General features: G+C 45.6%; 1 protein-coding gene across 2 annotated transcripts in view; it reads left to right on the top strand.

Annotated features, from left to right (window-relative positions):
- Positions 1–493: 493 nt before the first annotated feature.
- The window catches only part of susd6 (sushi domain containing 6), a 29,622-nt gene continuing 2,785 nt past the window's right edge, over positions 494–27,330 (top strand). Inside the window, exons 1-6 of one of the 2 annotated variants that reach the window (XM_079753603.1) lie at positions 494–654; positions 6,348–6,529; positions 21,573–21,761; positions 23,045–23,239; positions 23,530–23,668; positions 26,064–26,605. In XM_079753603.1, the coding sequence (XP_079609729.1) occupies positions 6,382–6,529; positions 21,573–21,761; positions 23,045–23,239; positions 23,530–23,668; positions 26,064–26,605 (1,213 nt within the window). In that variant the 5' untranslated portion in view covers positions 494–654; positions 6,348–6,381. Of the gene's footprint in view, positions 655–6,347; positions 6,530–21,572; positions 21,768–23,044; positions 23,240–23,529; positions 23,669–26,063; positions 26,606–27,330 lie in introns of both variants that reach the window. The other variant, XM_079753602.1, reaches the window with a different exon arrangement.

The following is a 27,330-nucleotide window of genomic DNA, read 5'->3' as shown; positions in this document are numbered from 1 at the left end:
CCTAGCGATGTTTGGTGCTTTGCACTTGGTTCTATGAACCTCTTAATTGTACCGACAGCGATATATTGTTTCACTTTCTTATGACAAATGCACTTATTGTGAGTCGCTTTTGATAAGTGTCTGCTAAATGCCCAAAATGTAAAACACCAGGAAGTGAATGTGATCAAGATCAAGTCCTAACATGTACCACGTTCCCAATTGTCAGTATCAGTCAGTGTCCGATTTTAAATGAATGTACTCTGCCTTCTTTTCCTTAAGTGATGTCAATTTTTAAGTGCAATAACGACTCCAAACTTGGTGAACATTGAAAAGAATGTTATTGGAACCACTATGTGATATCAACCATCCAATATTATCTATATGAAGACCATTCTATAACACTGTAACTACCAGAAAAGCGATGCACTCAGCGACCGCTCTTTAGACCCGCCCCCTGAACAGGGTAACCATAGCAACAGTGCGAGACGAGGCAGCTGGCGGAGTTCTCGCGCAGCGTTTCCGCTTACCTAAATAAAGAACTGGCGAGCGGAGGACGGGAGCCCAACCGCTCTAAAGGACAGAAATCCCCGACAAAGAGCCCGGGAAGTGCCGTCTTAGTGAAACTAATGTCTCGAATCTGAAAAAAAGGAGGGCTTGCTGGTAACCTTGACATCGGTGAGTCTTTTATTTTTGTGGCAGCTTAATAAAGGCCACGTCTTTGTGGCCGTTTCGTTTTCTCCGAACTCCCTTCGGTTCGCGTTTACGTTTGGTCCGGTGAATTAACTTACTAAAAACGTTAATGGCAACGAACCACGGAATGATTTCGCGAGTTGATTAACTTCCGTTTATCCCTTGCCCCTGTGGTTTTCGAACAACGACGTTGATAGACGTTAAAATCATTAAAAACCGAGGGCAATACTCCGCTTCGTGCTTCATGTTCAGCGATGACTTTGAACGATAAGCCCGAGTTTCAGAAGTACCGATCTCGGGGCTCGGGGACAGCGGACACACTGGCACCGGGACGTTGTCATTACTGTGTTATAATGTGAGACAGCTCACTGGACGGTATCTAACAAAGACACGACGGAATCCGGACAGCGAGGCGTCTTTGCAAACCTAACAGTGTTTCCCAAACGCCAGAGGACCGTGAGCTGGCCTAGTTCCACTGTTCAACTTTAGCGCAGACCTTCGTGTACCAGGGCTGCTTGAGCTCGTCCGCTCACTGCGCTCATTGTTTAAATAGCCCACGGTACAGTCGCACGTGTCGGCGCGTGTGACTGTACGGGCTGCTGCTTCAAAGGCGCCCGTGCCACATCACAACAGCTGTCGGCATATGTTTGGGTAAAGGTCGTTGTTATTTTTGTATGACCCAAAATTGTCTATCATTTTTTTATTGAGATGTAATATTCATTCCACAGTGTGTAGGGTGTTTGTGTGTGGGACTGTCTCCTTGTTTTCTTCTCCGTATGGCATACATCCGCTACATTCCTCGAAGTCGCATTGATATCGGGTGGTCGTGTCGCACCTTTTGTGTGATGGTGTTCGGCTTTGTTTGATTTTGATTGTTGCATTCAACCCGGAAATAGTACCAAGTTTGGCTGAATTTGCGTTGCAGGCAGTCGTCATGCACATATTTTACAAAGCCTACATTTCTGTTCACATATATTTTGTTTTTACACAATATAAAACCCATGTATAGGAATATAGTTAGAACCAAATATGACGTTTATTTGTATACCCAAGAAACGTGCAATGCTGAATGCTCACGTCCAATGCTCATAGTTTCCATAGTTTGCTGTTTCGTTATGTTTATACACGGTTATAGCCTATTATCATCATGCAACAGACCCCCTATCCCCGTGGCTCTTTATTGTCCACGTATGCATGCCTCTATTTATCCCATCGTGTCTCTCTATGTTTTTGAGGTACAACGCCTACTATGCCGCATAATACGCAGTGTAACAACAAAGGTTCTATGCTGGCTGCTGCCATCCAGAGCCACGTCTTTAGGACAAGCCAGGTTCCACCGCTAGAGGCTGACGGCTTGAGCAGCGCTGGTACCTATCGAGTGGCAAACCTTCTTCAACGGTTCCCCGAAGGGCTCTGTTTCCCTGAGTGCTGCCTAGCTGGGCTAATGCTGCTCTTCCTGGCACCCAGTCGGCATTGTAGGAGCCCACAGCAGCAGGGAAACTGCATTAGCTGAATTACTACAGCTGCCTGGCTTGGTAGACTGGTCAAGCTAGGCCTGTGGTAGGGGGTTACTGTTTTCCCCCAAACACAAAGCTGCCGTAATCCTATCTCCAAGCAGTTTTTTCTCACTCCAGTGAATCCAGCTGTTCTGTAGTCCAAACAACAACAAAACACGTTAACCATATATGTCATAGGCTATACGCAGGCACTACTGTACATTATTTATTGTGGAATTGTCTGCATATAAACTGGCCCATTATGAGAGAGAATTCAAAGATTTCTCTTTGAATTGTCCATGCACTAAGTTTATACACTTAGTGTGTAACTGTTCAGTATACTGTTGAGTAGTAAACAGAGGTTGTGTTTTCCCAGTACTCCCAGTTGAGGTAATGGGGGATCCTAGAAATGTCTTGATCCCCCATTAGATAAATCCAACATGGAAGATGTTGGATTGATCTGACAAAGAACCTCAAATGATGATCAAGTTACAGCGGCGTTTTAACAGCTCCACCATCAATGTCAGACATACCCTTAGAAAGAATGCAGGAAACGGCAGGACCAGTGCTTCATGAGAACTGGTCTGTAGTCTTACAGCAACGTACCAACAAGATCAGTGTTTCCCCCACGTTCACACAGCAGCGGCGCGCCGCCGCTGCTGAATTTTCTCCGCCGCTGAAATAAAAATCCTTCTCCTAATTCTTATATTATTTTTTTTACGTAGCTCCTTTTAGAAAATGTACAGCGCGTAACGTCAATTGCGCAGCACGCGGCACATCGTCACGTAACCAACATTAAAGAAGAAAAATACACAGCGAGTGTGGCAGTTGTTGGCAGTAGGCTACCCTACACGGTTGCAAAGTTACATTGATTCTAGCAGTAGCGAGTGAAGCGGAAGATCGAAGAAAGAAGGAAAGAGTGAGCCAGACAGAGAGAGAGAGAGACAGAGAGAGAGAGAGAGAGAGAGAGAGAGAGAGAGAAAGTAAGTTGCTAAAATGTGTCGCTACATGACCACCAGTGTTAAAAACCCTCTGAGCCCAATCATTTTATTGTATCTATAAACCGCAACCTCCGTGCCGTTTTTCCTCTAGTATTGTGTGTGTGTGTGTGTGTGTGTGTAGGCCTATGTGTGTGTGTGCGTGTTGTCGCTCTTTTTGGGATAGCAACCATGTTTAGTGTTTAAGCATTAGGCAAAAATCTGTAAATAAACTGTGCAAATTATATTTGCGTTGTGGCATTTTTTGTTTAAATATTACTATACAAAAATATAAAAAATTGTAAATGAAGACACAAAAGGCAAAGTTACAACACCAATAATCCCATCTACAGTAATACACAGGACTGTTTGAATAGGAGTTAAGTGCATATTCTCCTCTCAAAGTGCACCAGATTCATGCATTCCAATGTAAAGGGTACAAAAATTGTTCGGGGGGCATGCCCCCGCACCCCCCTAGAGGGTTCGGGGACCACACCACCGCTGCTGAAAAAAATCCTGCGGGAAACACTGAAGATGTTTAATATGGTTGCAACTGGTGCATCCAGTTCCCTAGGATGGGTTGGCTATACCTCTTCATGCCCTTCTGACAAAGATTTTTTTCCTAGTAAGGTAATCTATCAATATTAAGCATTGCTATAATTGCGCGTGGTAGGTATCAAAGGATAGCGTCATCAAGCCTTTCCTTTATCCTTTGTCCCGAGCGACAGCGGCTGTTTTTAGCCATTATAAAACAATGGGGGCGACAATTGATGATCCTTTGTAGTTCCACAGTGTAATGTTTAGATTCTTCTTCTCTCCCATTGAAACTTTAACCAATGGTATTCATGACGGAATTGTTGCGCAGAAGCATGCATTTTTGTCGCTAGCCTTCTTAAAATGTGCTGGAATTATGACTCACCATTGACCAGGCTGCATACCACTGTTTAGAGACTTGGAAATGATCATGGCGTGCCAGCAATCGTGATACAAATCTTTCCGAGGTAGTGTACCCAGGCCACAATTACAGCCTCAAGCATTCAGCCTCTGGGTAATGTGATTCCAGCAGGCAGCAACAGATACACTCCAAGGTACAAATGACTCACTCTTTTGAATTAGAACAATTAGATTGTTTTTTTGATTTCACAATTTTCTCTTTCAACATTGAAAAACAAAGCTAGTCATCTCCCATGTCAATTGGCATGTTTACGTTACCTTTCATTGCACTGAGGCCTTTTCTTTGCAATCCCTGACTCTGATCAAGCCGATTCTGCATATGTTTAACTTAACAAAGTCAAAGCCAATCAATACCCTTCCCTTAGTGCTCGCAGCAGGTCAGCTTTGCATTATGAACATTGAGTCTAGTTGTCATTTTTTAATCCGTCTAGGACAAAACAACATGTTCTTCTTTTGCATTGCACTGACCCTGGTTCAGTGGGTGAGGAAATGTTGGTGCTGCGTTCCTTCCTCCTATATGCCCTTTGGCGCGTCCTTGTTTCCTGACAATCTCGAGAGCTCTGTGTCACAGACTCCCTCCAAGCACGTCATGCGCAATTGCGTGCAAGATGTAACCCTCCTGCAGACGCGTAAAGCTGTTCATGAACAGCCATTAGAATGAGGTGTATATACCGTCACTGTATTTGTCTATGGTGGTGTTTTTTCTCCACACATGCAACGATCCAGCTAATTTCAATCATGAGAGGTTACCTGTTCTGCTCTGCTGATAAGCAAATCTATCTGCTTTGATGGAAAAATACCTGTGTGCTCTCTGCCAGGTACTCGTAGATGTGTTGTTTTGATGGTGCTGCCCCCCGCCAGGAAATGCATTGTTGTGAATTGAAGCATTGATATTACCGTAGCCATTAGTAATTTAAATGGCCTCTCTGCCCTCCCATGGGAATCCGCTGCCAGCAAGTCTTTCTGCGCTCCGTCCTCCTGCCGAGAACAGCTAGCGCTGCAGACTCATGAGGCACCTGGAACACATTCATGTAATGGTGGGGTGTCTCTATTTATTTCCTCTCTTTTCTCAATAAAACCTACCAATGAGGTTCTTGCTGTTTTATATAGGGGATGTTTCCATAGGGCTTTAGGATAGTAAATGGTGTTATAAAGGGTTGGTGGGTTCGAAAACGGCCGGCTCTAGTTCTTAGGCTCCCCCCCATAACCAACCAAGCAGAGCCATGCGAATCATCAATAAACCACCAAGGAGCAAGGCAGATTGATCCAGTATTAGATATTAAAAGGGGCTATTTAAAGGCTGATTAATCAGGATACTCTTTTGGGGGCTAACGGTGCAGAACCACACAGACTCTTGAAAGGAGAAAAAAAACTCAATAAATTTCTCCCAGCCTTCGTTATTTATTGACAAGGGCACACCGTACCCAATGGGTGCCACTCCCCTGGCTGTGCAGAGAAAAGGAAATGCAAATGCATTATATAGGCCTTGTACATCAGAATGCTTAATGCTCATTTTTTGTTGGCGATTTTCCATATTGAGAGGACTCAAGAGCGTTGTAGTACTGTAAAATCCTACAGCATGTAAATATACTGTACTGACCGAGGCTTATAAAAACTTTTTGTTTTGCGTGATTAACACAGTGGCAGTTTTAAACAAAAATAATCTCCCCATAATGACAGAAAATGTCGAGCTTAATAACTCAAAAAAAATCCAAAAATCCTTTACTACCAACACAATAATGACCATTACAATGCTTCGGAATGGAGGTGGTCATTGCTATGTGACACCACTATGTACAAGCCATATACCGTAATTGCAAAAATAATAATAAAGGGATCTCTCTAGCAACAACGCACACTATGCATGACAACATACAGATGTCAATGAGATCATACACAGCACGGCCTATGCAACGAGACTGTTTCAATGTAGTCGCTGTTTTGACAAAGCGGCTTGTGTGCATGAACAAGATACTCCGGTGGGCCATGGTGGCATGTGTTTGACTGTAAGGAAGAAGCAAAGACCTGCAGAATTACTCTGTATGGTAATTCAGCATCATATTTAATTGCTTTGTGCGTTGCCCAGCTCTCTCTCTCTCTCTCTCTCTCTCTCTCTCTCTCTCTCTCTCTCTCTCTCTCTCTCTCTCTCTCTCTCTCTCTCTATGACCTCCCTGTGTCTCTCTCCCAGTGACTGGGAGGTTATGTAATCCCTGCTGACTGCTGATAACTAATCTCTTTCTCTTCTCCGTAGAGGATCCTCTGGCTGGTCGCGCGGAAGGGGAAAGATGTGCGATGGAATGGTAGCGTTTCTGACGAGAGTCCCCCCCTCCTCCTCCTCCTTCTCCTCCTCCTCCTCCTCCTCGCTAGACCACAGGCTGGCTGTCTCCGCGCTGCTCATCCTCCTCACACTGCTGCCGTCCAGTCACGCATCAGGTAGGGGAGCCGCGTGCCCAGGCCTGCTCCTGCTCTCTCTCTCTCACTCTCTCTGTCACTCTCCCTCACACACACTGAATATCACCCCATGGAAAACATGTCGCATACAACAGGTATTGTGGGTGCAATGTAATCATGGTTTTAGTTTTCTTGAGGAGGCGTATGTCAATGAAATCTTGTCCTGGACCCTTTGTTACAATCAAAAACTTATTATATGTTATAATTATTTATTACACGGCTCTTCTCAATGCCAGAAATATACAGGTCATGAGGGGAGAGGCTTTGTCGCGTTACCGCATGACAATTAAACATAGGAACGGGAGCCATTAGGGAGGATTCAGAAGGGAGACGACGTAAATACTCATGCTTAATGAATCGCCGGCTGGTAGTGCTACCTCGACCCCGGCCTAGAGGGAATGGCAGTTTGCTGTCCCTGGCGGCTCACAGCCCGCCCCCTCCCCCATCTCGCTCGCCTTTCTCTCAACTGTTATTGAGTTAAAGAGAGAAAGAGAGCGTGCTGTCTGCGGTCACACCGCTGTCATGAGGTTTTAATCAGCATGGCGTTTAGCACCATTAGGAAAGGGACAGCTTTTAGCCATGCCTTTAGCCCCCCCCCCCCTCTCTCACAGATATGTTGTTGCCCCCCACTCTCTCACAATTGGGCCGACCGACAGCTTTTTGCATTCACGTTTCATTGGCATAAATTGCTGCCCCGAGATTTTTTTTAGAGGCTGTAGTAATAAAACATAGCAACTGATGACAAGATGTTTATAGGGCATAATCCCCACGCCAACACAGCACACACACAGAGACCTGATTGGGATGTCTCCAACACAAAGTAACTAAGACATACACACACACACAGAGCCAACGATCATTGTCCCACTTCACAGATGAACAGTGTGCGCGTGGGGGCGAGCTTTTGTCTTTTTGCCCGAGCCTTATCCCGTCTGCTCGAGTGCAGTGGGCCTGAGCAGATATGACTCATTGTTTTTCATGAATGTGAAGGCGAAAAGAACGCTGCTGAGGGAGACGGCGGAGGAAAGACAAGTGAGTGAGTTCATAGGGCCGTACGATGAGGGGATGAAAGGAGGCCGCGAGGGAGAGGAGGGAAAGTGTACTCCTCATGCGCCACCCCTAGCTTATGTAACTCCCATGATTCATGTGGAGCCCACCGGAGCCCCTGCCACGCTCACAGCTAATCTGTCCATCACACACACACAGCGAGTGGCTGATGCCCCTCTAATGCTCCTTGATGCGTGAGTGTGTGTGTGTGTGTGTGTGTATGTGTGTGTGTGTTTGTGTGTGATAAATGTGTGTAAAACTGTCTGCTCATGCTTATCTTGCTCACCCAGCGCATACTGTGTTTATAAGTGAATGCTAGACCTCAACATTCACTCATGATGATTATGTACCCTGGCTCTCTATCGCCTCAGCACAAAGGTGACCATTAGAAATGTAGCATTAGATGCATCAGCTTGGTTAGATATTGTTTTAAGATCATAACGTTCATATAATCAACTGGCGTGAAATCTACATTATTATGAAATTGGGCATGGATCTGTGGTGATCACATAATCACAGAATGTACAAACTAGTCTACTTTGATAGAGATCATAACATATCTCCTTTGCCTTGCCTTTTGTTTTCATATGTAAATTGACATATCAAGCAGCAGGAAGAATGACTGGTGCTGCCATGCATCAGTGCTGCTAGCGCTTTTGTGTCCTGTGGTGGCAGGCAGAGGAATAGCTACGGTGTGCCCAGCCCCCAAAGTTCAACAGACGCACATTACTAATTGTGTATGCTGTAACTTACTTCACTCAAGGAAACCCCACTGTGTATGCTGCCAGAACCCTCCGAACTGTTTCAGCTGTTGAGTCGTGTCTGTATTTCATCCTTCATTTTAATGTAGTTCATAAAAACATAGGTCTTCTTGTACAGGGGGAACGGCACAAGCACCCTGTGAACAAGTGTCCCGCGTACTTCAACAGTGCTCCCAACTCTCCTCAAGGACACCATCTGCTTCTTATTCCACAGAAGAAAAGTGTTTCTCATACAGCTGGGTTTGACAGGTGGCCACGCGACCAGGAGACCTATTGCTTATTTTAACAAAAAAAAACATAGCCATCATCTTCTCGGGGCACTATTGATTTTTCTGCCCAGCCTTAAGCACTCAATTGTAGTCCCCTTCTCGTTCTCCTTCTCCAATGTGTGTGTGTGCTCTCTCATACATAATTCAGGCAGGTAATCCCTAGATATCTACTTGAAATGGAAATGTCCCTGGAAATATTCATGAATACGAAATTGCAATACAGTTGACAGACCAATTCTAGGATCATGGCTATAATAGTGGGGGCTAGAATAGATGCTAGAATTTGCCTCATATGGTTCATAGCTATGTTATGTTCAAGGTCTAAGAAGCAAAACATGCCCCCAGTGCATTTTTATACATATATATATATATACATATATATATATATATATATATATATATATATATATAATATATATATATTTGGGCGATATATACATGGCCTGTTGGGCAAGGTCATGTCGCCACTGGTCACCACTGATATTGTTTTGTTGTATACAACCAAAATCTCATCATTGTAATAGTTACCCGTTGGTACAAGAATGCTTGTTACAAAGCCGGGGCGACAAGCAACATCAAAGCCTCCTGCCATAAGCCTCTGTGTCCGGCTAGGTAAGGAAATGGCAACTAAAGCAGTTGTGTAAAAGGACAAACGCTGGCAAGCTGATGGATTCAGCCGGCAAGGGTTGAGGGGAATAAACAACACAAGCCCGGATTGTTTGCTTGCTTATCCAAGGCTCTGAGATTTATTTTATTTTTAATCACAGGAAAGCTTGGTTGCAAACATTGCAGCAGTTCAGTTGCATTGCAGGGGTAGTTATTTTCCTTGTGGTGGATGCGTCCTGTGTTCTTTGTTCCAGAGGAACTAGGCCAGACAGTTAGTCAGCAATGTGGTGGACAGATTGAAAAATTTAGTTAGGACCCACAGTGCCAATTGACATTTTCCTCACTTATCCAGAACCGGTCATCTCAATGGGTCATGCCATGCAATGTAAAAATATCGTCCAACTACTTTTTAATAGTTGCCGTTTCAGCCTTCAAAAGTCAATGGGAAGGTAGCCAGGAAAATACCATCAAAAAGAACAAAAGGACGCCTTCCTATTGTCAACAAAGTCTCTTGTTCTCTTTTGACGACTAATGGTTGGTCGGCCTGACTAGGTTCGAATTGAATGTGGTCTAGAGAGAGAGCCAAATGGTGGATCAGAGGGCTATTCCATGCTGACCCTGTTATTTGACTCCTCTTGCTGTGGAAGACTAGTAGAGGGTGCAGGCCTTCATCTCACCAGAGTTGGAAACTAAACGAATATGCCCGGACAGGCTCCCTGCTCTCTGTAAATAGCTGACTTGGGCTAGCATGGGGTCCTTGCTGCGACCGCAGAACTAATGAGGGCTGGTACAAGTCGAGCTCGGCCTCTTGCAATGGCTATAATCCATTGCAAGCGTTCCAACTCCATAGGCATGCCAAACGGGCTCTACAATTCGGTGACGTTCAGTCTGCTTCAAAGTATGTCCGTACCCCCCACACAAACAGGTTTGGCTTAAACAGACCGGGGGTTTGCAAACAATACCACCTTAGCCGGGGAGAAAACAATGGCTGCCGTGCAATCAACTGTTCCCAAATAGTCCCCCTAAGACCTGTTAACAAAGGTGGCCTGCAAGCAGGCACAAGGAGTAAGGCAATATGCCTGCCGCCGCCCCCTCTCTGAAATGTGAGAACAAAGAGGGCTTTTAGGGGGCTGTCGGACCCCGCGGGGCGAACCACAGCGAGCGCTACTCCATCACCCACCAGCAATTAAGAGCGCTGACCCCTCTCTGCCCTGAGTGTGTGTGTCTGAAGCTCCTATACCACTTATTTTTTTCTTTTTTAGATCCACTTTCTCTCACTCCCTTTTTCCCCTCTCCCTTCCTTAGTCTCTCTCTCCCCCCGCCTCTCCATCTGGGTTGCTGCTATTATCCAGGTGAGAGCAGAAGCCATTAGCCGCGCTCCGCTAGCAGTCGACATCAATCTTCGCTCATCCATTACCTGTGTTTTTTTTTTTTGTTGGGGGGGGGGGGGGGGTTGTCACCCACTGTGTATGTTTAATGACTTTACCAAGCAGCCAAGCCCCGAGGGAGACTTCACAACACCATCTATTTCCCCAGGCTGCTTCCACGTTGGCTGCTAACCTAACCTTGCCTATTGGGCCGGCTAAATGGCGTTTCATACGACATGATATATTTCTGGTCAATTTTTGGTCATCATAAATCACAGGGAATGAAAGGGGGAGCTCTCAGGTTCAAAATGTCTGAATGTCAGAAGCTACTAGTACCAACACTCAATTCAGGCTAAAGGTTCTTCCAGTCCTAGTGAAGATTAAGGCCACTATTTTGCAACTTCCTCGTTGCAACTGATGGTCGCTTTGATGTTGGCCTAATTGTCATGGTTTCTATTTTCAGATCGTATTGATTCTAAGCGATAACCTGGAGAGAGTTGAGATGTCTTGTGTGTTAGCCCGGGTTTCAATGGGCCTCATGTGAGGGACCAGCCTGCTGAGTGTGGGCACAGGCCTGACTAATGAGCTGCTAAATATATCCCCCAGGCACTACTGGCTCTCCTCTGTCTTCTTTCCCTGCTGCCTTCACTCCGTCTTTTTACTTTTATCTCCCGCCTCTAAATGTATTGCTTTATATTTTGTCTTTTTGTCTCAGTTTTCGAGTTCCCTTTGTGGTGCCTCTGTCACGCTCATTGTTCTTTGACGTCCTCTGAAACCGTAGTGTGGGCTCATTTTACACCTCATGTGTGGTCGTCAACACGAGCATCCTGCTCAAACAAGGTCAGCCACGTTTATCTGGTGCACATCAAACCAGAGCTGTCAGCTGACATACCTACGCACGATCACACGTCGTCGCTTCTCCTACTGCTGCCTCAGTGCAGGCCTACGGAGTCATCCATCCGCCACCTCTAAACGCTCAACCATCAAACGTCCTGTGAGACATGCCGGCAGCATCGTGTGCGGTGTGCACGTTTCTTTTATCTGTACCGGGAGCAGAAACGGGAGTCCATCACGCTCTAGACGACAAGAGGAGAACAAGACGACACACACACACACACACACACACACACACACACACACACCCACACACACACACACACTCACACACAGAAGCCGCTCGTAGTGGTAGAGCCAATTTGGAGAACAAGGCTGCATTGGTGCCGCTTTGTCCACCTCCCATGCCTTTTGGAGGAACGGAAGGTCCCGCAGGTTTGGAATCTTCCCAGTATGCGAGTGTCTCTGTGTCAACATATCTACATTCAGTAATTGGTTGTACAGTAATATCTTTAGTTCTTCCAGTTATCAGCTCCAAAAGAAGGCCTTTGTTTGCTTTGTGTCTTAACTCTTTGGACCACGGATTGGACCACGTCTGCAACATTTCAGTTATGTCCACGTGAACAATTACATTTGCCAGTATATACAAAGGAGGAGGTAATTGTCGACCATGGCAAGCTTGCAAGTTTTTTTGCCCATAAGTCTGGCCAATGGACTTCACAGATTGTAGCTTAATTGCCCCAAATCTTTGTGACATTCTAAGCTTGTCTGTTTGTAGCTCCTGTGTCAGGCCCTGGCAGACACCCCTAGGCATGTTGATTGCCTGGGCAGTAGGGATTTTATAATGGAACCGTGTTGGGATTCCACCTTTCTGGTGAAAATTCCTATTTATTTGTAACCTGTACACGCACACACACATGTGTGGCCTTCATCTCATCCTTCTCTGTTGTTTGCACAGAAGCAAGGCCAAACATGATGGTTCCAGCCATCTTGCTGCTGCTTCTACTCAATAGCTTTATCGACCGGCTGTGTGCAAACACAAAAGAGAAATGGATTTCAAATTTGGCTCTGTGATCCAGGGAGTATTGGTTGTGCTATCAACAGATATACAAGCTGAGGACTTTCTGTGCACAACAGCAGCAGCAGCAAGCTCCCCTCAGTAGCAAGACGAGCAAAGGCCTAGTGACCACAATTTATAGGAGGCTTATGTGGGCTTATTGTGAGGCAAGGGGATTGGGAGGAATTCAGTGTGCCACGAAACCCTGAGCCAGTCAAGCTAGGCATGAACAACACACGGCAGGCAGTCTCTTTAGTTAAGCGTTCAAAAGTGTGTTATTGGCCAAACTGTCATCATGACGATGCCAAGTTGGGTACTCTCGTCAGAGTGCAGTTTCTCCATAAAAGTGTGTGCAGTGAAATCCACAGCCATAAGGAAGCAGTCTCTCCCGAGTGCTCTCACAATGACCCGCCATTGTTTGAAAACAACGGCTGCGGACCAGAGAGCCTCAGGGTTTTTATCACACCTACGCCACATTTGTTTGTTTCCGTTTTCTGCCTTCACTTGGGACCTTCCTGTTTGTCTGTTTGGCCTTATTCAAGCGTCACTATCGCAAGGCTAGGGCCTTTGAGCAGGGAAATGTGTCGCCAGATAGCATCATCCTGACAAAACAAACACATCCTCCGATCCTTCCTCCCATGTGATGTTGCCAAGGCTCCACACCCATTCATCTGAGAACTGGTCTGCTCCTTCACCTCCATTAAAAAGGAAAACATTTCGATACAGCCTGACTTATCGAAAGCTCAGACTGTATAGAACCAATCTTTTGACAACAGATTAGGATGAAGCCCCCCATCCCACCACCCATCACCCATGCAAGCACACACCCCGACTTTCACCTTCAGCGAGGGAACAAATGTCCAAAATGCAACCCTCCCACTTTGGTTGGGAGGCAGGCTTTACTCTGTTGGAATACAATCATCACAGTTGCATTACAAGACTGCTGTGTGTGTGTGTCTGTATGTGTGTGTGTGTGTGTGTGTGTGTGTGTGTGTGTGTGTGTGTGTGTGTGTGTGTGTGTGTTGTGTGTGTGTGTGTGTTCAGCATGTACACGTGCGTGTGTGTGTGTGTGTGTGTGTGTGTGTGTGTGTGTGTGTGTGTTCAGCATGTATACGTGCGTGTGTGTGTGTGTGTGTCTTTGTGTATGGGTGAGTGTCGCCGGCCATGTACACGTGTGTGTGTGTGTGTCTCTTTGTTTTCCTCTGAAAGCTGAGAGGATGGAATGTCTGCCTTCCAGCTGTCCCTGAGAATCAGAGAGAGGGAAACAAGTGGGGGGGTTCTCTGTCCCCCTTTAACGTCCACCCATCTGCTCCCACTGGTGTGTGTGTGTGCGTGTAATGGGGGTCACATAATGGCACCCCCCCATCCCCCCCCTGTTTGGTCTCGCATTCATATTTATCCCTTCACATGCAAAGTTGCCCTGTTGTTCTTTTCTTGAGGCACGCTGCTTAAATCTGCATCGGTTCCCTCCCCCTGCCCCCCTCCATTAGCTCACAGGAGACAATAGATTGTATTGGCAGCACACGTGGCCGTGTGTTCAATTGATTTTTTTGTGTGTGTTGAGAATTCCACCACTTTTCAGTTTTTCAAAGCACACAGGCACTGCAGGCAGGGGTTTGCGAGGCAAGGGGTCAAGAAGATGCCTCTCTCTCTCTGGCTTTTGTTGGAGCAGAGCTTCCTGTTAACCTAACAACATGGTTCTGTAACATGGTTACAACCATGTTGTATGAGGAAATGAACCATAGTGTACGAGGAAATGAATGCCTGAGCTGTGGCTCATGCACGCACACATGCATATACACACACACACACACACATACAAGAGGCCTTTTCTTGTGCATGCATATAAGATGTTCAAAACACAGATGTCAGTTCCAGGGACGCAGGCCTGCTGCCTACCAAGGGACACATAGATATACACACTCACACATTCACGCACTCACTCACACTGTTATGCCTGAGTACTCACTCGCTGTATCTGTGTGTACTAAAGCGTTTGCTTTTTGTACAAATGTGTGGGTGACTCCCTTCCACCACCGCCCCCACCCCCCACACACACACTCGACCCATCCTCAGGGCTGTCCGCCTTCCAACCCCCTAGAGGCCCCAGCAGATGGAAGTGTGACGTGTGTGGTGAGTATGTGTGTGTGTCTGTGTGTCTTTGTGTGGTGTGTATGTGTGTGTGTGGTGTGAGTGTGAGTAAGGGCTGGCTGATATGGCCATAATGCTCAGTCCCAATATACTGTATAAGTAATAGAATATTTCAATGACCAAATATATCACTCTAGAGCAGGTTTTGTGCTAATGAAATAAATTCATTGTCTTCATAAAATAACTACTTGGTTCTGTCGATTTTTTTATACTCCAGAAAAATTCTTGATAAATGAATTGTATTTTCCAACTTTAAAAGCTTATTGCAAAATTAACATAACGGCTTTGAGAGAAACCTTTAAAAAAGCTATATAAAGAGGCCTAGCCTACGATATGTGGATGTAAAATATCAAAGCTAAACATGAAACTGTTTATATTGTAGCTAGCTGTTTGCGATATGTACAAAATCGTATATCTTATATTCTGACCCTCGATATTGATGATGGGACAATATTGTAGGGATGACTATCAGTGCTTTCCAAAAATATTTACACATTGAGATTTTTGATAAATAATCATCAGCAATGTGGGTATAAGGATGGAGGGGTTAAGGGAAATAATACAACAGCTAGAAAAGTCTGTTAATTTAAAGAAATCACTTCCCTTACTGTAATGCAGTCTTTAATACGAGGGAAAAAAAATCCTTATGCCCTATTGCGATATTGCATTATCTAATATCCAAAAGGCCTTATACATATGAACTCCGGATTAACTCAGAGAATCAGGTCTGGAGATGGTCAGGAGTTGCCTTATCCAACATGCAACACACAGCAGGAGCTGAGCCGCACCAGACATGTTCAAACATACTCTGTACACATACTCTGTAAAAGTAAGAAGCAGCCATGCTCCCTGTTTTGTGTCAGTGCATGATAGAAACTTCAGCAAAACGCCCACTCTCTCGTTCTCCGGATTTCAGATTCTGGACTTTACACCAGGAACCTGGTGGGTTAACCTCCGGAGGGTCAGATTCTGACATTAGTGTTCACACATACAGCCCACTGGGGAGTATCCGTAGATGTCCAATTTACGTTGCATGTGTGAAAGGCCTATTAGGCGATATCCTGTCTCATAGGTTGATATTGATTTAATATTAATATACTGCCTAGCCCTAGCTAGTGTGTGTGTGTGTGTGTGTGTGTTTGTATGTGTGTGTGTGCGCATCTAAAATTAGAACATCGCATCTTGATGTTGGTTCCCACTATTTTGTCATCAACGTCATCCATCAACGTCATTGACTTGGCATAATATCTTTGCATCATGTTATACCACAGACTTCTCTTTCGACCTTGCATTCCCTCCAGTTCAGTTCTCTGGGTGTCCCCCCTGGCCTCTTCGCTCCCTGTCCCTCCGTTCATCTCCGAGTCTTTCTGTATGCAAAGCAGGTCCTCCGTTGAACTCTGTGCTCAAACAGGCACCAGCTGTTATCTGAGCAGAGTTATACGTAGCCAATCGCACATTGGCTGACGCGGGCCGTGTCCCTGCACACAGGCGCCGTGTTACCATTTCACACGCACGCACGCACACACGGGCAAACACACACAGGCATAACACGAGACTGGTAGTATCACTGCCTCAGACTTCAATCGGCCTGTGTAGCGATTGCATTTCACAGGCTGGCAGCTCGGCGTGGCCAAACCGTGTCACTCTATATAGTGTGAAGGGCTGTGCACCCAGCTCTCCTCCGTGTCCTGTTCACAAGAATGAAAGTGAGTGCAGGCAATAGATCCTCTTTTGCTTGAGCTAAACACACTCACACAGGCCTGCTTTACGTATACAAACTGCACGCACACACACACTTTGGCTTTAAAGTGTGGACACGCTGGTGTTTGGTGGATATTTTTACTGACATTGCAGTCGGGACATGCGTTTAAATGTGGTATCTTAGTATTTCCTAGTCTGTGGTTTATGTATTGGAGTTTTTCAATATGTCGTTATTATGGATTCACAATGGCAGCCTTTGCGGGTTATCCCTCCCTTTTGCGGCTCCGAAGGGTTCCAAAGCCTTAAGCAACACCCTGTCCTTTTCTTCGTTCCTATGACATTTACGCCTGCTGTCAGCAACTATCGTTATAATGTTGAAACAACCGACAAAGAGCATGCCTATTTTCAGATGACAGTTGCCGCATAGCTCTCTCACCCACAAACACACATGTTCCTGGTGACACACACACATGCATGTCTTTCTAGCATTTGAGCAATCTGTTATAAACATAATCCTTTATACACTATCACACAAAGGAAAGCTCTGCTGCACTCAAATAATGAAAGTTTGTCTTAAACAATCTGCCGGATTAGTGGGAGAGGAGATGGTTGACCCACCCTACTCAAAAAACAAATTTAAATACGCTCAAGTCTATCCCTGCATCGCAAAACAACAACAACAACAACAACAAAAGCAATAACGGCAGCAGTGAAGGATTTAGGGAAGAACCGACAAAGGAACAAAAACATATTTACCAGGCCAGAGAGGGCCTCATCATCCCCTATCGTCTTTACAGTTTAATCCATCTACACATACACACACACACACACACACACACACACACACACACACACACACACACTCGCACACGCACACACAAACATAAGCAGCATCGTCAATACACAAAATGCCACACATCCACAAGCCCCCTCCCTCCTTCTCTCTCACCGTGATTGTCACACAGTGCAGGTCAGCAGCTGGCTGGCTGCCGTTACGTCGGGCTCTAATGCTATTTGCTTTGGACGCTTCCCCGTTGCCTATAGAGGATGATGAAAAGTGTGTTTTGGTGGAAGCTGCGTCATTCCTTGTACGAGTGGCTGCCTCGACAGATGTGAAGGGGGAGATGTTGACAGAAGATTTGAACACCCAACCCCACTCCACCCCCTCCTCTCTTCTAATACTGTGTTGCAATCTGCCTCACGAGGCAGACCTATACTCCTGTGAGGACATGAAAGCATCCCCCACCTGTTTATAGGAAACCACTGGTTAATTAGACACCACTGGTTTATAGGACGCCACTGGTTTAGAGGATACCACTGGTTTATAGGACACCACTGCTTTAGAGGACACCACTGGTTTAGAGGACACCACTGGTTAATAGGATACCACTGGTTAATAGAATACCACTGGTTAATTAGACACCACTGGTTTATAGGACGCCACTGGTTTATAAAAAACAACTGGTTTATAGGACACCACTGGTTTAGAGGACACCACTGGTTTATAGGACACCACTGGTTAATAGGATACCACTGGTTAATAGGACACCACTGGTTTAGAGGACACCACTGGTTTATAGGACACCACTGGTTAATAGGACACCACTGGTTTAGAGGACACCACTGGTTAATAGGGCTCCACTGGTTCATAGGACAGCACTAGTTTATAGGACGCCACTGGTTTACAGGACACGACTGGTTTACAGGACTCCACTGGTGTATAGGACAGCACTGGTTCATAGGACTCAACTGGTTTACAGGACACCACTGGTTTATAGGGCAGCACTGGTTTATAGGACACCACTGGTATTGCCTTGCCTCTCCAAAAACCTAACTGGCTGGGTTTCATTTTGATATGTTGGAGAAGAACGTTGCCCTATCAGATACACAGGCAGAGAGCTTTTTGAGCAGTAAATAAACAGTTTATTAAGGTTACGGGAAAACATCCCCATGCACTTGGTGCAATCTCCGTTTTGAGTAGGAGGAATTACCTATGGTGGCTTTTCAACATGAACGGCAATTAACAGAGCTACAAAAGTAGGATGACTTCTCCTCAAACCAGGGACCCTTAGCAGCTGTACACATTGGTTGATCTTTTGGCAAATCATATCTTAGGATTGTTTTAATACGCAATCCTATGTATTCTGATTTTACCAAATATTTTACTCCATCCCGTTGAAGTATACCACTGGATTACGTTGATAGAATGTGTTAGATCTACAAATCCCTGTGTAATTATCTTAATTTAATTACCACCTTTCTTTCGCTTCGTCAAACTTTTGGCTAATATGCGATATGCCACAGCCTGCCGGCTATGCAGGCTATGTGATTTCACAACAGATACCTTGTATTTCAAGTGGATTGTGCAGCCCTATTTTCCCAATAGCAACGCAGCGACTCCCTCCACATCATCTCTATTAATGGAAATATATCATGTACCAGACTGTGGTGTCCCTCAGCGCCGTCCACACTTATCTGAACAGACTTCTCACAAAGGATTCACTATTGACTGAGTAGTATCACACCATTCGATCACACTCGCACTGGAAACGCAGCTTCTACTGTGATTGCTAAACAGCCAGTGTGTGTGACCGTGTCTCACACCGAACTGGCCAGATACACACAGCTAAAGGCTCCCTGGTGTCAATCAGCATGTTCCTTTTTCTATTCTATGAATTAAGGTTTGGGACTTTGTTGTTGGTGTGTGATTTATTAAGAATTTAAGCTAAAGCAGCTGTGTACACAAACGGATATCCTGGATTTCCCTGTAATACACTCCGGAGCGTCTCCACCCATGGGTTTCTTGGTAGATTACTGTGTTTGGTAGGGGACTGACTGCTGCCTTCGCCCTGCATGCATTTCAGTGCAGATGCTCATCTCTCTTGTGAGTTGAATACTCAGAAGACACCACAACCTTCCTCTCTCGACTTCTTATCGCTTACTCAGAAGCAGACACCACCTTCTCCTTAATTTCATGTTATTTTCCTTCATCCCCCGCCCCCTCTGTCTGTCACTCCCTCTCTCTGTCTATCTCACCACACCACTACCTTGATCCCACACTCTTCAGATCTGTCATTTCGTTGTTTTCTCATTTTGTCAATAGCTGTCTCGCCCTTCAAAAACCCTCAAAAAGTCTGTTTTCAATCCCCTCTCCCTCACCGTTTATCATTTCTTTCAGTGACAGCAGGGTTATGTGGGAAGGAGTTAAAAAATAGATATTATTAAGGCTATTCTTTGATGTTGTTTCCTATTGGGCCATTGAGTAGACATTGGTTTGGGTTGCATTGCCTCTCCGGGTGTCATTGGCAAGGGTAACAAACGCTTGGACATTGCTACTTCTCATATATTGTGTGTAGAGATATGTTTTCTGTATGTTTTTTGGAGCAGATTTTAACTCCTCATTTTAATATTATCATACCGTCCTGCACTTTCTGCCGTCCACATTTCCCGTCAAGGCTTAATAAAGCACCCCATTATTTAACGTGAGTATCAGACGTCCCGGCGCAGAGCCGTGCAGTAGATTGGAGTTGGAGTTGTAAGGTAGTTGCCGTTTAAGTAATCTCTCCTTCATTTCTCTTAATGTTTCTGTAATCTCACAAACACACAGACACATACAGAACATAATATATTCCCTGGCTACAACACTGACACCCTGCTTTGTCGATTGCAAACAAGGGTTGCCTGTTTACATACTGATATCAAACAACCAAAACTCTCTGAAATGAGCTGAAACCAAGCAAATATTGTCGTAAATCCATTCATAGAAAGGTGCAATGAAGCATACTTAATGGTAAGGTTGAGTTGGTCGAGGTTGAGCAATTACCTCATATGGACTCCCATAGTATGTACAAAAATATATGTGTGAAGCATTCAAATGTATTTTAAACTTTTAATTGAATATAAAATGGAATCCCCTTAATCCCTTAGATATATTTTACAACCTAAAGGACAACAAGGTCTACCATGAATAACAACACCATTGGCGTCTAGAAAATTCCAAACCAATTGGGATAAAAAACGTGACATTTCAGTCCACAAAACGACATCTTCAATCCATTCTCTCTTTGACTTTGCGACAAAGCCCAAAATATTACTTGTGCCCTCACCCAGACTGATTGGCCAGACCCCCCAACAATGGGTGTCTTGTAACAAACTGATCTGCCAATGACTCAGCCCACAAAATCAATATCGCTGAGAGACACCAAAGTCAGCGCTTGCTTGTGTCTCTGTTTGGACAGGTGGTGCAATGTTATGTCAGAGCTTGCATCGAAACAAGCCCTGCTGCTCTCAACAGATTGGAACTCCAAGGGTGTGTGTGTGTGTGTGTGTGTGTGTGTGTGTGGGTGGGGGGGGGGGGGAGAGAGACGGAGAGAGGCAGGGTGTGTGTGTGTGATGGAGAGTGTGTTTGAGCACTGTTATGCATGTGCAGACGTACAGTGTTTTTTTCATGAAAAGGTGCGGCAGGCTAAGCTGGCAAGAGTAGTTTGCCACAAAGTCGCGGTGATTCTTCCCCGTACAGGGATAATATTGTTGTTCACACACACAGCCTCCCACACACACAAACACCTCGGTGACATTGCAATGTCAGAGAGGCAGCATGTGAAGTTGCAAATCATTGACTCTGGCAGAACTTTCCTCCATCTCAGCCAGTTGGTTCGTGGCTCCTCGTTACGACACATTGAATCGCCCGGGCCTCTTCATTCCTGGGAATGCAATCATGGTGTTCCTCTGAATCAAAAGCGATAATAAGAGGGCAAATGATGCAAGCCAAATGTAAAAAAAAAGAAAGTGCCTTTGATGATTCCGTCTGGTGCTGGCGGCTCAGACGGTCTCTCACTCAGCTTTGCAAGGAGTGTCCCTCGTGGTTATCGGAACATGAAATTTAATCTGGACCCGGTATATGAAAATAAAATAAAAATTCCTGCCGTGGCGTTTATCAGAGCCATCAGTGGGGCCGGCGTCACCTATGGTCTGTCAACGGTGCACAGCAGCCCGGTCCCGATAAACCGCTATTGCTTCTGCCTAGAGGCAACCGATTATCCCCATTGTGTCTACCCTTGTATCTTATTAGCGCCCGTTATTAAAATGGGATGTAGGGCTCATAGCCGACTGTCACTCGAGCAAATGATAACAATGCCTTTGGTCCTGTCCTGGCTCACCTGGGTCTTTACATTTACACTCGTTGTAGAGAGTCCCTCAACGGACGACTCACCCTGTGGTTCCCTCCTGCAGGATGTCCCCGTCCGGACGGCGTGCCCCACGGGGATCTGGTGAACCAGACGGAGGCCAACCGGGGCTCCTTCCCGCCCGGCACCCTGCTGACCTACGGCTGCGTGGTGGGCTACTCCCCGGACGGCCCCACCACCATCGCCTGCACCGACACCGGGGCCTGGTCCCACCTGCCCCCGCGCTGCCTCCGCGGTAACGGTGAGCGCCGAGTGGCCCAGGGTGCCTTGCTCGCCCATCAACCTGCCGCCACCATTGTTTATCAGCTTCGGCAGCGGCATTGACTTAATGCCTAGTTAGTTTAACATGTGCAAGAAATTAGTGTTGGAGTCTGGTAAACATAGTAAAGAAACATTGATATAAAATGGACAAAATCAATTTGACTTGTAAGTCAAGTGTAGTTATTTCATTAAAGATTAATAGGTTAATGAAACTAGAGATAAGAGAGGTTTATGAAAGCCTAGAGTTAAGGGTTATCACCCGAGCAGACTTCCCTATCAAAGAACTTTCAAAGAGATGAATATATAATCTTTACTTTTCTCTTTAAAGCCCCCTCCACTCTTTGAAAGTGTTGTCACCCAACCTTGCAAGGGCTAAAAAATGTGATTGATTTGTTTAAGAGACATTTTATGTATTTTGTTTGTTGCAAACAGATGAAACACACACAATTAGCCCGTATCAGTGTTGTTTGATGTTTTGATATTTGCTTTTTATTTGCTTCCTAATCTTGATCTTGAAACATGATCTGGTCTTATTTTAAAGAGAACAAATTGGACAATATTTCACAAATCATTCCCCGATTGACACACTCAATGTCCTTGAAATGAGGAAAAGGGTTGGGTGCTCCCCTGAGTCTGTGTCCTTGTAGTCCGAAGCATCGGCAGTAGCAAGGTTCAGAGCACCATATGTGTCTATATATGGTGCTGGTTGATAGAGGATGTTTGACAGAGAGATAGGGAGACAAATTGCATGCTTGGAGAAAATACGACACAACGCTTCACAAGGTTTTTGTGTTCTTTGTGAGAGTACAGTGAAATATATTCTCTATGCATATGGAGCTAGCGCAGTGCTCGTCACTCTGTAGTCTCAACACACAAAGAGGATGAATGGAGTCTTGTATAGATATGTGAGGCAGCTTTGATGATCCTATATTACTTTTCCCCCACTGAATTTTTTCCTCTGATGCGGTTTTCTGTCTTCTGTGCTTTGAGGACAGGCTTAATATTTCATGTTGTATCATCAGACGTTTCAGCTCCTGTGTATATAAAACCTGCAACTGGCAAAATAACACAGCTCTGTGGTGTCATGTTCTTTGTCACTTTTACAACTGAATGCCAATCCAATCCCGGGGCCCCGACCACACGCTGTGATCCAGGGCCGTGATCCAGACATTTTCAGGCCTTTCAGTCATTCAGTGTTGAGCGAGCACCCCGTAGCCTTCATGGTTCTGACGGGCCCCCTATGTGTGTCCTCCGTAGTGTGTATGCCCCCCACGGAGCCAGAGAACGGCGGCTACCGGTGTCACCCCACACCCTGCCATCGCCTGGCCCAGAAGACCGTCATTGAGTACTTCTGCGACGAGGGGTACGCCCTCAAGGGGGACTACAAGTTCCTCACCTGCCAGAACGGAGAGTGGGACGCGCCCATGCAGATCACCTGCCGCCTCAGCCAAGGTGAGGCCCGCTGAGGTTTAGACATCAGGCTACATGCACCAACACGCACCGATCTCACCGATGGTTACTCAAGCACCCCATTCCAATGAGTTGAGTGATTAGTGTGTATTTAAAGGAAGTGATTGCTTCTGTGAAAACTAATCACATACAATAAATCGTAGTATCAGTTCACTTTCTGGAAAAACAAGTCAGAACTCACCCTGTTTAAACCACACTGACGTACTCCTGCTAACTGGGTCAGGACCAGGGTGTGTGTTGGCCTGTGTTAACTGTGTTCTCTCCTGTCGCAGACAGGGAGCCCACCTCTCCGCTGGGCATGCCCGCCCTCTCCATCGTGGCCTCCACCGCCAGCTCTGTGATCCTCATCTTGCTGCTGGTGGTGCTGTTTGTCCTGCTGCAGCCCAAACTCAAGTCCTTCCACCACAGCAGGTGAGACACACACACACACACACACACACACACACACAAACACACACACACATTGTCATGCATACACATACACACGCCAGCAGACATACACACGTGCACTTTCACACGTGCACATACCAGGGCTGGGAACCGGTTTAAGGAACAAAAACAAAAACCCGGAAGCAGACAATATTTTAACATTAAACATAAATTGTAACAAAAAACTAAATCATTCTCACTGTTCCAGAACAGAACCGTTCATTTCTCTAAAAACGGTTAACAGTGTTATTCTTTTGTTTCAATCCCTTTCAGGGTTAGTTGTTTATTTGGGTACATCAAATAAAAGGTCATAAATGGGATGACCTTATCATAAAATGTAACAAAAAACTAAATCATTCTCACTCTTCCAGAACAGAACCATTCATTTCTCTAAAAAAGGTTAACAGTGTTATTCTTTTGTTTCAATCCCTTTCAGGGTTAGTTGTTTATTTGGGTACATCAAATAAAAGGTCATAAATTGGATGACCTTATCATAACCTTAATCATAGTGGGAGGCTACGACAGCTGAACTGCAGAAAGGACAGATTTAAGAATACTTTTTTACCTACTGCAATTGCACTTTATAATAACTCCCCTTTTTAGTAAGGACAGAAGAATATTCATTTCAACTTTAGCTTGAGCTGCTTATATATATCAAACTTATATATACTTATATATGCTTATATATATATGTATTTTTTATTTTATTTTTTGCACCTGTTTATTGCACACCTGGTTATTTGCACACCTGTATATTTTTACACATTGTGTACTGTTATCTCTGAGTAACAGCTACTTATACCTATTGCCATGGACCATCCATTCCACTTTTTCTATCCTAGGCTAGGTATTATTGTGGGCTCATGGTTTTGTTTAGGTGGGATATGTATGTGTACATGTGTTGTGTCTGCTGGAACACCTAAATTTCTCTGCTGAGATGAATTAAGTATATCTTATCTTATAAATGAGGGCACTAAACATAACTTATTCTATCAGAAGGAACCCTAAGGTGCATTAGACGTGGTCTTGTAGGTGTGGTTTTGTGCACTGGCGCGCACATGTGTTACGGAGGCAGAAGTTTCAGCGAGTTGCAACTTTTGAACAGCAATTTAGTTTTGTTTGTCTCAGTTTCACACCGTGGTGAACACAGATCAGGAGCCGATGAGACTCCAGTACAACACACAGACTGCTATTCATCGGCTCTTTTAGTCCTGTTCAATGGCCGGCCCGAGTCCCTGGTTGATGAGTTGAACTGAGATCATACATGCTGACTGATGTCGGCCCATTGGGGATGGGATAAATGTAGATCACAAGCCCGACGAGACACACAATGCTGGATGTTATTCATTAATTTAAGAACATTCAATCATAAAGCTATTTGCTGCCAGTGGGTTGACTGGTGTCTGATACGCTCATAGAAACCCTTCAGAATCAAACACATGGATCGAATGGATCATGGAATTGAGCATTTTTAAACATTAATGGTGTTTATAATCACATTTTTACCAGACGCACGCACACACCCGCCCACAGAAACGATTTCACGTTTCCATTAATTTATGGAAACCTTGGGTCAAGGAGATGGATCTGTTTTGACATGCGTCTTTAAGCAAATTCAACAGCCATGACTTTGTCGTTTGGAGAACCAATCCAAACACCGGAACAGCTGAGGTGATACCTCGGCAACCGGTTAGGCGAGTCAACGTTGCGTGACTATTGAAAAACAAAAGTATGAAAAAGTCATTGAACCGGGCCCCCGGGTCGCAAGCTGTCTCAACCACATTTCCCAGCCACCCTTCCGTGATTAAAAAGCTCTAACACTTTGTTCCCGCGCCCGATAACCTTTAGTCGTGCTGCCACCCGGGGATTGGCTGAGGTGGCCGTAACGAAGCGCTGCCCACCGGACTCCAATCAAGTGCACCAATAGAGCAGGCGATGTGGAGGCATGCGGCCCTCGTAGCCGCTCGGCTGTGCTTGAATTCCTAGGCACCGTCGAAACGCATACTGACATTTTTTTTAAATAAAAAGGACCAGAATGCAAAGATGTAAATGCCCGAGTAGTCATACCCAGGCCAGTAGGCAGCGATAATTTGTCCTATGAACAAGTCAAATACCACAGAAGAACGTTCATTAACAAATTATTATTAACAATGTTCTCACGAACACCAAAAATTCTGCGGTTTAAAAAGCTCCAGCTTCATCATACTCCATTTTCAGCCACCGAAAAAAAAAAATTATTGTAGGCAGGAGGCCAAAACACAGAGAAAATGCAATGTTTTCAAATATATCTGTGTACGTGCGGGCCTAACCTGGTATTCTGTCTCTCTCCGTGTCTGTCTGTCTGTCTGTCTCTCTCTCTCTCTCTCTCTCTCTCCAGGAGGGAGCAGGGCGTGTCTGGCCAGTCGTGCTCCATCATGGTGGAGGGCGTGCAGGTGGCGTTGCCCTCCTACGAAGAGGCGGTGTACGGCAGCGACGGCGCTCGCAGCAGCCCTCCGCCCTCTCCTCCTCCTCCTCCTCCTAATCCCCCAGCCCAGCTTCCATCCGAGTCTCGGGTCCCCATCGTGTTCTCCGAGGGCCCGTTGCCACAGCAACTCCAGGGGCCTTCGGAGGCGGGACCCTCTAGAACCCGCCACCAACACCACCATAACCATCACCACCACCACCAGCTCCACCACAGAGACTTGGACCTCTGCCTCCCCTCCACCTCCTCTGCCTCCTCCTCGTCACGCCGCCACGCGGAGACGGTGCTGGTTCACCAGGCGCCCCACCCCTCCTCCTCCTCCTCCTCTGCCTCGTCCTCCTGGGCTAGAGGGCCCTTGAGGGGGGCGTGCGCGGCGCCACTGCCCCTCCGCAGAGACTCCGACAGCAGCGACCAGCACAGCCTGCTGTCCGTCGCCTCGGGTGACGACTACTCTGATGGTGAGTGGTGATGTGGTGACACGTTGTCTGTGCACTCCCTCTCATGAAGGCAGCCGTACTGCAGTAGGGGAACAGGGTGACACCGTCCTCTGAGCATCTGACTGCGCCACTGAGCAGAGGGACGTCAACTGTTAATTCTACCTTACTGGTCTAACTAGGCAATCTAAGCTAAAGAAAATAAAGTCAGTAAAAAAATGATCTTCTTCTGGTAGTCAAATTCCAGATATCGTCATGGTTTATGTCGAGACAACTTTAAGTTCACGACGTGGTTCATGTTTATGAGGCGTTTATCTGTTTATCAATATTGGAATTCTGGAATGCCGAAGAGATGTTGGCCAATGGACAGTGCTGGTTGGGCAGGTCCCTTTTTTAAAGGCGTGAGATTGAGCCACAAGACAAAAAGTGAAGTGAAAGGAAATGCATTATACTGTACTTCCTTTATGTAAACTTCTGAACCACAAATAGAGATCAAGATAATTCAAGAGAGCACTTAGGAAATAGTATGAACGCTTGCCTTGGGTTATGTTCTTTGACGTTTATCGTCACTTTGGTTGTTTGATGTAGTCTTTATTACCGAATCCTCCTTCGTAGATCAATAAAGCACTTTTGTGTACTACTCTAGTCTTGCAAGGAAGGTAACCGGAGAAAGGTATTTCAACTGGAACTGTGTTTAAACAGCAAGTGTCAGAACAGCAGCAATTCCTGGAAGACAATGTCCCTGTAGA

Source organism: Pollachius pollachius (assembly GCF_949987615.1).
Source record: "Pollachius pollachius genome assembly, chromosome: 16".
Classification (NCBI taxonomy): Eukaryota; Metazoa; Chordata; class Actinopteri; order Gadiformes; family Gadidae; genus Pollachius; species Pollachius pollachius.
This window is presented reverse-complemented; position numbering and strand designations above follow the sequence as displayed.